Source organism: Barbus barbus (assembly GCF_936440315.1).
Source record: "Barbus barbus genome assembly, chromosome: 41".
Taxonomy (NCBI): domain Eukaryota; kingdom Metazoa; phylum Chordata; class Actinopteri; order Cypriniformes; family Cyprinidae; genus Barbus; species Barbus barbus.
The window spans coordinates 25,974,268-25,989,160 of record NC_136719.1 but is presented as its reverse complement, the minus strand read 5'-3'; the positions used below and the strand labels follow the sequence as shown (position 1 = coordinate 25,989,160).

The 14,893-nt window shown below is 34.2% G+C and overlaps 1 protein-coding gene across 2 annotated transcripts; it reads left to right on the top strand.

Annotated features, from left to right (window-relative positions):
• Positions 1 to 2,958: 2,958 nt before the first annotated feature.
• Positions 2,959 to 14,063, top strand: LOC306860705 (synapse-associated protein 1-like). Of its 2 annotated transcripts, none has more exons than XM_079402538.1 (9): positions 2,959 to 3,240; positions 6,574 to 6,692; positions 7,802 to 7,868; positions 7,965 to 8,038; positions 8,185 to 8,324; positions 9,918 to 10,072; positions 11,097 to 11,155; positions 12,656 to 12,782; positions 13,320 to 14,063. In XM_079402538.1, the coding sequence occupies exons 1-9, from the start codon at positions 3,108 to 3,110 to the stop codon at positions 13,445 to 13,447; spliced, it is 1,002 nt and encodes a 333-aa protein (XP_079258664.1). In that variant the 5' UTR covers positions 2,959 to 3,107; the 3' UTR covers positions 13,448 to 14,063. The 2 variants fall into 2 exon arrangements, with proteins under 2 accessions (XP_079258664.1, XP_079258663.1); XM_079402537.1 differs by having other exon boundaries at positions 12,653 to 12,782.
• Positions 14,064 to 14,893: the final 830 nt, after the last annotated feature.

Here is a 14,893-nt window from a genome sequence, read left to right as displayed (position 1 = left end):
TTATAAGTATAAGTGATACTGATTACAGATGATTAAGTGTTAAAATATGAAAACTAAAGATTAAAAACTGGATACAATATCCAAGCTGGACATATTCTGCTGAATCGAAGATAAAAGTCTAACAATCGGAGTAATCTGATTTGAGTAATATTCAAGAGCCGAGACATGAAGATCTTCAGAGCAAGAAAGAGAAGGAAAGATTAAAGATTTCTACACCCTTTGAGCAGAAAATCTTCAAATATCACTAGGCTAAATATCATATAAACTTAGAAGGGAGTGCTTAATACCAAGAAAATTAAAGACAAACCGAGTACAAATATGTGTTCAACTGGAATTATGAATATAAATGCATAATACTTGAGTATATGAGTAATACATTAATATGAATTTTATGTAATAAAACCATAAAAGAATGTCATAATGAATATACTGGATGAATGAAGATGCAAAATAAGAAAATCTAACCACGTCACAATAAAACTCAGAAAATTGTAGAATTCAGCCTGTTATAATTGATTCAGAAAGACTCTTGGTAAGGATGTGGGCACCTCTTTAACCCCAGCCAGCATAAATGGATTAGCAGGACATCTTCACCAGGATGGCCAGACAAGGGCCTGTAAATAGAACCGGACCCCTGACTTCCCCTGGACTTTTGCTGGGTTGAGGATTTCTTTCAGTGAAATTTGATTTAATCTGTAATGGTAAAGTAAGGGGAGAGTGAAATTAACCAAGTAAATTACTCCTGTGATGAGGAGAAAAGTGAAGTTAAATGTGGGTAAACAGGACAAGCCTTCCCAAGTTATACGCTGCGCAGATATGGCACTGTTTCTTTAATAACCCATGCCAGGATAGTTAACCACATTCATCCATGGATATTATTTTTGTTAGGCATAATTCACATTGAATTCACAGGGAAGTCATGCCCTAATGGTTAGAGATTTGGACTCGTACTCCAAAGGTCGTGGGTTTGAGTCTCGGGCCGGCAGGGATTGTAGGTGGGGGGAGTGAATGTCCAGCGCTCTCTCCACCTGAACACCACCTGAGCAAGGCACCGAACCCTCAGCTGCACCTGATTGCTTTTCACGGACATAGTTGTCCATCAATTATGATCATCTGCATTCAGCCACAAACATAAGGTGTGAGCGGTCGCGGGGGTTTTTTTTTAGCAACTGGGATGGTGCCCCCCCCCCCCACGTGCCCCCCCAAATGAGTTACTGTGCCCCCCACTTTCCATCCTCTCCCCTCTTAGCTGAACGTGATAGATTTCGAAAGCGAAAGTGAAACCGATAAAACAGCGAGCATAGCAACTGCACGTGATCACAGACACCCATACCACCTAACCTGCCCCTAACCTTACCCGTATCCCACCTCACTAGCAGCAAAAGTCTTTTGCAATACAATATGACCAAAATAAGTACACCTAATATAAATTGTGACCAAACTTAGTTTTACATTTTGAGAAATCTTAACACTAATGTGGTCTAATTTTTGGCTCCCACTTAGTCTCCCTTCCTCATACAATAAAGCACAAAGATACCAATAATCCACAGTTTTTTAGGACGCTGAAAAACTCTTGCACATATTCCCCAATAACAAACCAAACGCCTGCTGTTTGCCAATGCTAGCACGCAGATGAATCGAATACCAAGTTCAAATACACTCCACCTACACATTATACAGGTGCTAGCGCAAATATAACAAACATACAAATTTTCTTTTCTTTTTTTTTCTCTAGAAGCTGGACCTTCCAAACTATAACAAAGAAACTATCCCGGACGAGCCCCCAATTGTTACATCCGACTCAAGGAAGCAAGAACAAAAAGGTTCTGAAGTCCAAAAATAGGCTATATTAAATCAGAAAATATTTAAAGTCCAGGGGTTTAAATCATAAAGGTAATAAATGAACAACAATAAAGAAACAAGCAATTAACAAAGTGAAGCTTCGGAGCTCAACTGCAGGATAAGGACAAAAGCTCTTCTTCAAACAAAGGCCAGATACCTTAAATGCAGTCCCGAATTGGTAACAGGTGTAGAGTCAAGTCGCTATTATTTGTATAGTGCTTTTAACAATGCAAATTGTGTCAAAGCAGCTTTACATCGGCTTGATATAAAGCTGGGTGGCTTTATATCAGCTTTACAGTATTCAGACGGGAAATAGTTTGTCGAAATAGTGTCATTCTCCTCTGGCCAGACAAAATCAGCAGTTTAAATCTAGGCTAAAGCAGAATCAGATTGTGCAAAGGACTGGTTGTCCCGATGGCCGTCTTGGAGACAGGGGTCTTCACTGGGGATCAGTCTCTGGGGCTCATCTAGGTGTCCTGGCTGTAGAGGTCATCTGATCTGGATACGGACTGGATCCGGGTGGCTACGGTGACCTCGGAATAAGAAAGAAACAGACTAATATTAGCACAAAACCATGCCATTCTTCTAACAAAACTAAACCATAACAATATACAGCCAAGTATAGAGTCTGTCCAATATGCAGCGATCAGTTTCTGTCATAAACAAGAGCCCTGTCATATTCAAAGCCCTGGTTTTCCTGATATTACGCCATCAGATGAAGAGTGCAAGATGCTTCATCAAACTGAAATGCAAGAGGGGCATTCCCACATACACAGTGGTGAAATGTGACTATTATAAGCACATCCAATAACATATATTGAGGCTCATACTTTTGGGAAATGGCATTGAAAAATTCGCACAGAATCGTTTCGAAGCTTTGAATCAATTGAACCGATTGCTTCGAGAAATGATTCAGTGTTTCGAAGCGGCGACGCCTGCTGGTCAGAACGGTGTAAGTCCAACGAAAACTTGCATAAAAACAGCTTTTACAAACACTTAATTGAAAAACGTTTAATTGAAAGTGTACGATATTAAAAGCAATCAACACATCATCTAACGCCAATCAGATGCGAAGCGTTAGTGTAACTGTGCCGTTCTTCCCGCGCGGTAGGGGGCGCTGCGGAGCGCCGCTGTGTGTTTGACGCCGGAAGCGCTCTGCTGCTGCTGCTGTTGTTGTTGTTGTTGATGTGGCCGAATCATGGAGTAAACTGATCAGAGATCGTTCAATTCACCGCGGAGACACGGACAGACGGAGCACCGGCAGCATGTTTAAGGGCTGGAGCTCATGGCTGGGCGCAGAGTCCGAGAATGAAGAGAAAACGGACAAACAGGAGAAAAACATCGACACAGAGAGCGAAGAAACACAACACATCCTACAGCAGGCCACAGGACTCAGCGGTGACGCATTATATTATCATATAAGCACTAGATGTGACCCTGGACCACAAAACCTGTCATGAGGGCAATTTCTGCTTTCCATTGATGTATGGTTTGTTATGATAGGACAGTATTTGAAAGTTGTCCAAATGAAGTTCTTAGCAATGCATATTATTAATCAAAACTTAAGTGTAGATATATTTATGGTTGGAAATTTACTAAATATATTCATGGAACATGATATTTACTTAATATCCTAATGATTTTTGGCATAAAAGAAAAATGGATAATTTTGATCCATACAATGTATTGTTGGCTATTGCTACAGATATACCCCAGAGACTTAAGACTGGTTTAGTGCTCCAGGGCCACATATTATATGAGCTGATAATATAGTATATCAGGGTAAATCTACAGTTGGTTTTGTGAGGTTATGATGACTACATAATGCGATTGAAGTCTCTTGTGTTCACCAAGCCTGCATTTATTTGATCCAAAATGCAACAAAAGCAGAAATACTGTGAAATAGTTTTTACTATTTAAATTAACTGCTTTCTATTTGAATATGTTTTAACAAGTAATTTATTCCTGTGATCAAAGATGCATTTTTAGCATCATGACTCCAGTCTTCAGTTTCACATGATTTTATTTGTGTGTTTGTTTTATTTGACAAAATTTGAACAGATATACAATATATCTGAAGCATAATACATAATACATGATATATTTGATACATAATACATGATATATTTGAAGCATAATACATGATATATTTGAAGCATAATACAAAAAAAGACTAGTTCATGCACATTTCAAAACTGTCGAGGATAAAATACACAAAAAATAAAATTATCAATTTTCCATTGTGGTCCTCGGTATCTTAAAAAATGGACGAACAAATTATAAATGAAGTGCAATCCACATCAAGTTCAGAAACTCACCACAAAGCTAATTTTCCTATAATGTTCATTTTGCAAATGCATCGGTGGAAGTACTTTCAAAATAACCCTACACAGCTTATTTTGAGCAGTCTGCATTTTTATTTTTAATTTCTTTGACCATACCGCTATACCAAAAAACTGCAGCGTAATCAAAGTGTGACTGCACTAATGCACCATCCAACATTTTTAGAGCTTCAGTTTCTAAGAAAGCCGCTTGTCTTGCTTTTTTTCGATTATAAATCTTTGAGTGAGCTAAAGCAGCCATGTTTTCTCCTGTCAAATTACGAAAACACAACCCAAATATTTTACTTCTCGTTTAGGTGTAATAATTTGATCTGCAACCTTTACCTCTAATCTAAAGCATTTTTTTCAATTTAGCAGCCGAGCCAAATAATATAATTCAGTTTTTCCCAAATGTAAAGACAATTTATTATGGTAAGACCCCTTCTATCTCTCTACTTAATTCATTTTCAATATCGTCCTTCCTCTCATGAGAGACAATTATTGCTGCATCATCTGCATATAATAAAAGCTTATTTGAACAGGCCATTTTTAAATCATTAATATATAATTTAAAAAAATTAAAGGACCTAATACACTTCCTTGCTGAACCCCATGTGAAAAATCTGAAAACACCCCATTTAAATCTACTATTTGACACCTATTTTCAAGGTAAGGCTTAATCCATTTACAGGCCATATTACTAAAACCCATCGCTTTAACTTTTAAAAGCAGAATACTGTATCAAACGCTTTTTGCAGATCTAACAGTACCATCCCTCTTAATTTCCCTTTATCCATTTATTTTCTTATATAATCCGTTAATTATAAAGTGTGTTTTCTCCTAAACCCAGATTTAAACTCATACAATATATTATGTTTAAGAAGATAGTCTTCAATCTGCTCAAAAATAATCTTTTCCATCACTTTTGATAAAGCACTCAGCCTATAATTATTACACTCAAACCTACTACCTTTTTTAAAAAGGGGAATAACTCTTGCTTGTTTTAACTGATCAGGAACCTTATGACAAATTGAAAGATTTATAATATGGCTTACCATTGGAGTAATAAAATTGGCTGAATCCTTTAAGAAACTTCACTGTAATATTATCTAACCCTGTTGCTTTACTACTTTTAAGATTTATTAATTTCTTAAAAACGTTACTCTGCTTAGTAAACAAAAAACCTCCCGGCAAAATACCGCATTTAGCATAATACTCCTTAACTAATTTATCATTAAATATGCCAATTTGTGCTGGAAGCTCATTTACCAATTTTTCTGCAACCGTAGTAAAAAATCTATTAAAATGATTTGCTACCTTTATCTGATCAGATATCAACCTTCCATCTACATTAAGGCTAATTTTAGTTAATCTTTAGTTTTTTCCTGATACACTAAATCACTTAATACTCTATCATTTTTGAGAATCCTGCTTCATTATAGAAATTAATTTATCAAGGATGCTTTAAATTGATCAAAAGTGATGATAAAGGCATTTATAATGTTACAAAAGATTTCTGTTTCAGATAAATGCTGTTCGTCTGAACTTTATATTCATCAAAGACACCTGAAGAAATTATACTCAGCTGTTTTCAACATAATAATAATAATAATAAATGTTTTGTTGAGCAGTAAATCAGTATATTATTATGATTTCTGAAGATCATGTGACTCTGAAGACTGCAGTAATGATGCTGAAAATACAGCTGCAGATCACAGGAATAAATTACAGTGTAACAGATATTAAAGTAAAGTAAAGTCGTGACGTATTGTCAAGTATGGTGACCCATACTCGAAATTGGTGCTCTGCGTTTAACCCATCCAAGTGCACACACACAGCAGTGAGTAGTGAACAAATGCACACACACACACCGTGAACACACACCCGGAGCAGTGGGCAGCCATGCTGCAGCGCCCGGGGAGCAATTGGGGGTTAGGTGTCTTGCTCAAGGGCACCTCAGTCGTGGTATTGAGGGAGGAGAGAGCGCTTCACTCCCCCCACCTACAATCCCTGCCGGTCGGGGACTCGAACCCGCAACCTTTCGATTACGAGTCCGACTCTCTAACCATTAGGCCACGACTTCCCCCGTAACATTCACACAGAATGTTAAAGAGTACAAATATATCACAATATTTCTGTTTTTGCTGTACTTTAGATCAAATAAATGCAGGCTTTGTGAACAGAAGAGAATTCTTTAAAAACATTGGTAGTGTATTTTCTGATGCAGAATATCTCCGTATATTTATGTAATGTCAAATGATATTTATATCATCATATGTGATAGGAGGGCTTTTTATTTTCAGGAATTGTAAACATGAGTTTTATTATGTTTGCTGGTAGAAATGCAACTGTCTTATGTATGTGTTTTATGCCGAGTTTAATGTGTGTTTTACACTCACTTCTCTGTCAGGCTTCATTCTGAACTTTGCAAGTAGCGCCAGTAAGAAGATCTCAGATTCTGTGGCGGAGACGGCACAAACCCTCAAGAAAACGGTGGAGGAGAGCAACATCGACGGCATCATCGACAAGGTACATCAGAGACAAATGATGAGTCTCTCTAGCTCATTTTCAGGACTAATAAATTGTCCAAGATGGTGCAATAAAACAGTATTGTTTGAAATACTAATGACATGTTCTTAGAAATGTAATTTTAAAAAACTGTATGATGAACTGTTTCATTTTTATTGTGTGATTTATAAAAAAAAAAAAAAAAAAAAGAGTATAGCTTTATTATACAACCTTAGATTTTTCATGTTAAATTTAAGAGTGAATATTAATTTTACTGTGTCATTGCCATTGAATTTAAAAATGTAAAATGTTTATCATCATATTTTAGTCAAAGTTTGGATGAAAATTAAGGACTAAATCCTGGCCAGTGTTATTTTAGTATCGTTGATTTACTTTTATATATTTTTGTTAATATTTTGTAAGTTTTGGTCATTTTTTGTGTTTTTTGTCACTTTTATTAGTTTTTTAATGACTGTATACTTTTAATAATATTTTAAATATATATATCTTTTTTTCATTTTAGTTAGTTTTTAGTGATTTTTGTTGTGCTTTTTTCATTTTATTAATTTTTTCATTTTATTAATTTATTTATTCATAATTTTAATTTATAATTTATTTATGTTTATTTATTTATCGTTTATTTAAATTTATTTATTTATAAGTTGTATACTTTTATTTAAAGTTTATTTGTTTTTTATTTTATAATTTATAGTTTGTTCGTTTTCGCAATATAGATTTAGATTTTATTTTTCTATCCTATTTTTTTTTTGTATTTTATAATTTATAGTTTGTTAGTTTTAGCAGTATAAATTTAGATTTTATTTTTCTATCCTCTCATTAATCTTAGTTAAAGTTTTAGTACTTTTGTTGTGTGTTTTTGTGGCTGTTTGTTTTTACATGTCTATATTTATTATTTTTTATTTATTACTTCTAGTATTTTTAGCACTACAACTTCATTATTGCCTTGGCTGCTAGATTAAATAAAATAATTGATATAAAATAAACTTTAACTGAAATTTAAGGATTTATTTATTTATTTTTATTTATAGTTTTAGTTTTACTTAAGGATAATAACTCATTCAGTCCAATAAATATGAGCTTATCACATCTCTGACTCAATTCTCTTTCAGACCATTTTGGGAGATTTTCAGAAGGAGCAAGAAAAATTCGTCCAGGAGAAAAATGCAAGGAAAACAGGTATGGACATACATGCATGAATCTGTGACTTTGTACAGATATTTTAAAGAAAGATCTTTTTATACATTTATGTATTTCTCAATCTTTTGTCCACAGATGCCGCGGTGCCGCCCTGGGTCGGATACAACGAGGAGGAAACCATTCAACAGCAGATGCTCGCTTTATCCGCTGTGAGCTTTGCGTCCATATTTAAATGATTAGTACACTAAAATTGAAATATGTGTTTTTTAATTGAAATATTATTTTAATAATTTACCCTCAGATCACTTTAAACCAAAACAGCATGACTGATTTTTTTATTTTTTTTGTCGTTCAGGACAAGAGGAACTTCCTGCGTGACCCTCCGGCCGGAGTGCACTTCCAGTTCGACTTTGATCAGATGTACCCCGTGGCTCTGGTGATGTTACAGGAAGACGAGCTGCTCAACAGGATGCGCTTTGACCTCGTCCCCAAACAGTTAGAGTCGACTCCGTTAATGCCCTGTTTATTCATGCCTGGACTATGAGAGCAGATGAGTCTGAATTAGGGCTAGGGCCGTGCGATTAATTGAAATCATCATAAAATCATGATCGCTGTGCTGCATGCGCTGAATTAAAGTTACAGCGCATTGTTCGCGGTAAAAAATGAACATGGATCGACACGGAAATGTAGTAATTACACCATAAATGCATATAATTAAAGTCTACTGTTTCACAGTCAACACATGGCTTTTTGGCTAGGTTTAAAACAAGGAAAAGTGCACTTTTAGATAAACAAGACAATATTAGATGGCAGTAAGAAAACAAAGTTATATTTATTGAGTTTAAATGTGAATGTCTATGAAAGATTGTATTACTGTACTCTGATAAAAGAGAATACTGTATACGCACTGCAGACGGAGTACGTGTGAACCTGGTGTAACACAACAAATCTATTTCAACACCTGAGGCAGCGCCACAAAGAGCTCTGTGACCATGGCATCTCCATCACAATTTTTTTTGGCATATGTCTGTTCTAGAGACATTTTGTTACACCTTTACTTAGTGATTATTAGGATTGCATGGTATTATCGGTATCGCCCGATAATGGCTTTAAATGTAAATATCGGCATCGGCCCGATATGAAAAATTATACCGATATGTCTTGCTGATAAGAGGAATACATTAACTCTCATGTGCTCAGGGTGTGATTAGATCAGGTCAGCAGTGTGGCTCATTCTTGAAGCAAAGTTTTGCCTGAATGATGATTAGATTCACTGTTTTGATCGCTGCATATAAACTGTGAATTTAATCTGTGAAAGCATGTACAGAATGACGCGGTCGGTGTTTGATAGAGTAAACAGTAAAAGCCTCCCCCGGGTCCTAACGCCCGTTCGGTAAGGAGTTTTAATCTGTAGGGGGCGCTGTTGGCCTACTTCTAATTAAATTAAAAGTAAAATAGCCTACACAAATAACATTTAGACTGTGTTTCTGATCAAATAAAGCAATAATTGGTGTCATAAAATAAAACAAAAATCTGAAAAAAATCACAAACACAACACCTGTAAATTAAATAATTTTATATATTCTGATTTATTCATTAATGTATAATTCATAATTTCTTACAACCTTTGCATTAGACCATCTACAAAAGTTAAATTTTAAAATGTTAGGGTTAACACTGAATCTTTCTGGGAAAAAAATGCAGCGATATAAAATTTATTTATAGTTATTTTCAAAGCTTCCATGTACTGTCAAAAAACCTTCATTATTTTTTATTTAATTCTAACAAATAAGTTTTTGTTAAAAACTAACCAAAATTAAAAATATTTTGCTTATAATTTCTGCACAGGAGAGACTTGGTGTTGTTTCCAAAATATATCGGTATCGGCCAAAATGAGTTGTAAAATATTGGAATATCAGATATCGGCAAAAATCCAACATCGTGCATCTCTAGTGATTATTTTGCCTTATGTCTGTTCTAGAGACATGTTACAGCTTTTTGATAAAGCTCTAATTGTTTTTCTTTTGGAAATACATTTCAAATTCACACTGAATGCATTTATGACTGTAAAGCATGCGTGTGTTTCAGGGTGAAGGAGGATGTGTTCTGGAGGAATTATTTCTACCGCGTGTCTCTGATCAAGCAGTCGGCTCAGCTCACGGCTCTCGCGGCTCAACAACAGGCGGCAGAAAAGAGAGAAGAGGAGAAGAACGCAGCGGCGCCGCTGAACGAGAACATCTCAGGTGTTCATACACTTATGAAGAGTTGTGATACTGAAGATATAATTCCTGTAAAAACATAATACTTCATGATTTAGGGTTATTATAGATAGCTAAAACCACTAAAAAACATTTTTATTACATTAAATACTGTAAACATTCACTGAAATAAAATAAAATAAACTTGAACTTACTTTAAATACTCTCATTTTCATTTAATGTAGATTAATGTACTAAAATAAACAAAAAAATCTAATATAAATGAGAAACTATGTAGACATTTTTTTAAAAACTAATAAAAATGACAAAAATACAACAAAACTTGTTTTAGTGTCAGTATTACTAATATTGTTTTTGGTAATATTTTGAAATAGATGTTATTTTAATATTTTCTGTTTTCAATCTAATTTTAGCTAATGTTTTATTAATTTTGTTGTTTTTTTCTGGGGTTTTTTATAAAAAAAAAATTCCAATATGTCTATATTTTTACTTTGTTTTAGTTATTTTACTACTTACTGTAATGCTAAAAGAAAATGAGAAATATTGCCTTAGTAATACATAAAATAAAAATAAAATACCTTTAAAGTTTTTTTATTTTATATCAATTCATGTTTGTCATGAAAATGTTTTATTTTTTTATGGTTTAGCTTTAGTTAGCAATAATAATAACAACCCTGCAACAAAATGAATTAACTTTAAAAATAACTAAAATGAAATGTAAAAATTTAAATTTAATTAAAAAAAAAAGCTATACAAAATGACAAAAAAACAACAAAAATGAAGATAAAGATCAAAATTCATTGAATGTATTAATAATAACTATAACAGAATCTTATAACATTGATACAATATAATGAAATATAAAGGAAATTAAATTTACACCAAAAGCTAAAGCGATTTATTCGAAATCTACTCCATATTTACTAATTTCAAATCACAAATTGTTGGATATCCATTCATAAGGCTGTGGATAGATTTTGACATAAATAGTAAAGTCATTGTTTAGACTCTTGGAAAAGGAAATAAACATGTATTTTCCTGTTCACAGAAACCATCAGACCGAAAACGCCGCCTGTGGCCATCAGTGCTAAAGCTAAGAGTAATGAGGTAGCGTCTGCATTCTCTTCCCAGGCGTCTCACAGAGGCTGCAAAAGAATTGCTTGACTTTCAATTTTTCAAAAAACGGTTTCAATGTCTTTCTCGATCAGAAGGAAAGAAATGAGTCATTTTACAATTATGAGGTCTTGAATTATTGAATGAATTATTAGGTCTTATTTTGAATTCTCAATTAAAATCCTATGTGAATGTAAAGAGGCTTTGTAAAACCATCAGAACAAACCTGAATTTAGGGCTGCAACTAACAATTATTTTGATAATCGATTAGTTGGCCGATTATTTTTCCGATTAATCGGATTTAAAAAAGCCCAAATGCTCGTGTGAATTTGTGACATTTACAGATAAGGATATGACCGTAAACTGAAAGTGTTTGCGCTGAGAACGAACACGCATCTGTCACAGCGCCTGACAGGGCAAGCCATTACACTGAAGCATTAGCTTAAAGCATTAGCTAATTTGCTCAATCCACATTTTCACTGCAAACTGAAAATGAACATCTTTCTGAGAAATATCAAAACATGGTTCAAACAAAAACAGGTTTGTGAACTGATGGTTGTACACAGTCTTAGATTTTTGTTATGTTTATGTATTTTTTAATTGTATTTTAAAGGGGTCGTATGACGTTGCTTAAAAGAACATAATTATGTGTATTTGGTGTAATGCAATGTGTTTATCTGGTTTAAGGTTAAAAAAACATTATTTTCCACATACTGTACATTATTGTTGCTCCTCTATGCTCCGCCTTTCTGAAACGCATCGATTTTTACAAAGCTCATCGTTCTGAGAAACGAGGTGTGCTCTGATTGGCCAGCTATCCAGTGCGTTGTGATTGGCCGAATGCCTCAAGTGTGTGACACAAATGTTACGTCCCTCACCGTATCGTGATGCATGTCCCGGCGTGACGAGACAAAAACAATGAAACCCATTATAAACGAGGTATTTGTTGCATCCAGTGGGGACATAATTACTGATTATAATGACTTTTACTGTCTTTTTACGTAAACATTACCACGTCTGCATTTGAGCTACTCTACGCAGCTCGCGTTTGAATCGTCAGTGGCAAATTCATTGAATGTGAAAACATACTTACATGCTGACAAAATACTTACAAAATTTCATTGCGTATACATTTGGGCGGTGTTTTGCAAATCTTCCCACACCGTGATGTAGACATGTGGGGGCGTGTCTGAATGAGCCGTTTTAGGGGGGCGTGGTCAAGTCTTAACTTTTATGAAGAATATCTCTTTGGGTTTGAGACTTTAGTCTTTGCAACTTCAGGGATCTTATCTATTCATTATCAGCTTGTAACACTCCAAAGAGAAAGGAAAACTTGAAAGCGCATCATATGACCTCTTTAAAAGTCTAACCATGGACTGGGGCTGCAAATTAGCCATTGGCTAGAAGTCTTTATGTAGAGCATCTGCATTATCCCTGTTAAATAAACAACTAAATATAATAAAAATGAAGCACCTCTGTTCTCTGTGCTAGCAGGAGGAGGAGGACATCTCCACCAGCCCCGGCGTGTCTGAGTTTGTGAGCGACGCGTTTGACGCCTGCAACATAAACCAAGAGGATCTGAGGAAAGAGATGGAGCAGCTGGTGCTGGATAAGAAAGACGGTGCGTTTGACGACTATTACTCTGTTTCAAAATCCTGCTGTCCAAGAAAAACACTTCAGTATTGCTGTTGTTATCTGTCGCTATTTTGATATACTCTTATATTTTTTGTTAATATTTTAAATTAGATTTTAATTTTAAATCTTCTGTTTTTGTTCAATTTAATATATAAATTTAATAGAATTTTTGTATTTTTTATTAATTTAAATTTAAATTTTTAGTTTGAATTTTTTTGTGTGTTAAGTTTTATTTATTTGAACTTAAACTAAACAAAAATGAAAAAATGCTGAAATGTTTTTATCTTGGTGTAGGTGTTTACACACAATAAACATTATTTATTTTCGTACCACTTTTTAAATAATACCAGGGTGATAATGCTATAATAGTAATGATTCTTCTTTTTGCATAATGATTTTTTTTTTCTTTTTCTTTTTCGATGAGACTTTTTAATGATGTTTTGTTTTTCTTAGAGCAGTGTGTGTTCCTGAAAAGAAAAAGTCTTTAATATTTCTCTTGTTTTCCCCATTCGTTCTCTGATAGAAGAGACGGCCGACTGGGAGAAGGAGCTGCAGCAGGAGCTTCAGGAGTACGAGGTGGTCGTCGACCCAGAAAGTCGCGATGATAACTGGGACCGTGAGATTGAGGAGATGCTGCAGGACGACAGCTAAAGCGTGACAGCGCCTCCTCTGGTGTGGAGGACACTGCTCAAATGAAGAAATCAGCAGGACGTTTCTACTATTTCGTCAATCTGACTGGACTGAAATATCAGGATTTCTTATAAGAATGTTTCATAAATGTGATGTTTAGCAGTAGAGGGATTCGGTGAGGTGCCAACATGCACAGAACTTAAGATCGTAATTAGTGAGAACACATAAATCAGATGTAATTTGCTGATTTATCTTTTATTTCTGCTTTCAGAGGTGTACAAGCAAACCAAAGCTCAAAAAGCTGAACGGTTGTATTGCTCAAACACTATAAGCACACATATCGAGTCCTTTAGCATTGTGTGAAGGCAAATGTTTTAATGGCTTCTCATTCCTTTATTTGTTTTTGATTCGATATTTGTACTCTGATCATCGTCTGGCAGGTTTTGGTGAAGTTAATGTTTGAAATCTGAAATAAAATTGAATTCCATACCTGTTTATTCATACTATATAACCATATGTTTGTAAGGTGAGAGGTTTATAACTTTGTTTGTTTGTTTTTTTCAACTTGCACCTTGTCTTATTACTTTGAAGGTGGATAATCATGATTTTGCTGCAGTAAATAAAGTCTAAAATTCTCTTTCCTGGTTTCTCGTTTAGTTTAATACACTATGCTACATTTACAGTCAGTTATACTATAATAATACAGTTAAAAGACACGTTTTACTGTACACTAAGTAACATTTAATGTGTCTTTACTATTGTATTATAGGCATATACCATTATTTAATGGCGCGTGTGCATGTGTTTTTTACAAGTCATTTGTTCGTCTTGAACGTGTCGCTGCGCACGTAGACGTAATGACGTCATTCGGGTTGCCAAGTGTTTTTTAATCCTCTGAATTCGCTTTCGCTTATCACTATAAACCCAATAGAAACGAGAGGTACATGCGTCAATATTTCGTCAGCAGTCGCTGAAATGTGTGTTTTTTTAAGATGTTCGTGTTTTGTGTAGAAATTTTAAATTTTATTCAGTGTTCATTTGTTGATAATACAATTTGAAATTGTTAATGCATGCCATTTTTAAATAATAATAATAATTATTAGTTTTTTTACTTTTTTTAATATAATATGTTTTTGTTTTGTTAATGTATATACATATTTTTTGTGTATGTTGTGGAGGGTTATGTTTACATTGTAACACTGTTCTAATACATAACTAAAACCATAAATAAATAAAAAAAACTATTTCAAGGCACCATTTCTTATTTTCATTTAGTTTTAACTTCTTGTACTAAAATAAAAATGAATAAACTATAAACGCACGCACACATATAAAGGAGAAAGACTAAAAATGACTAAATCAAAATGAAAAACAAATTATAATAGTGCTGTCAAACGATTAATCACATACAAAATATAATAATAAATGTGTGTACTGTGTATATTTGGTATGTGTATATAAATTAAT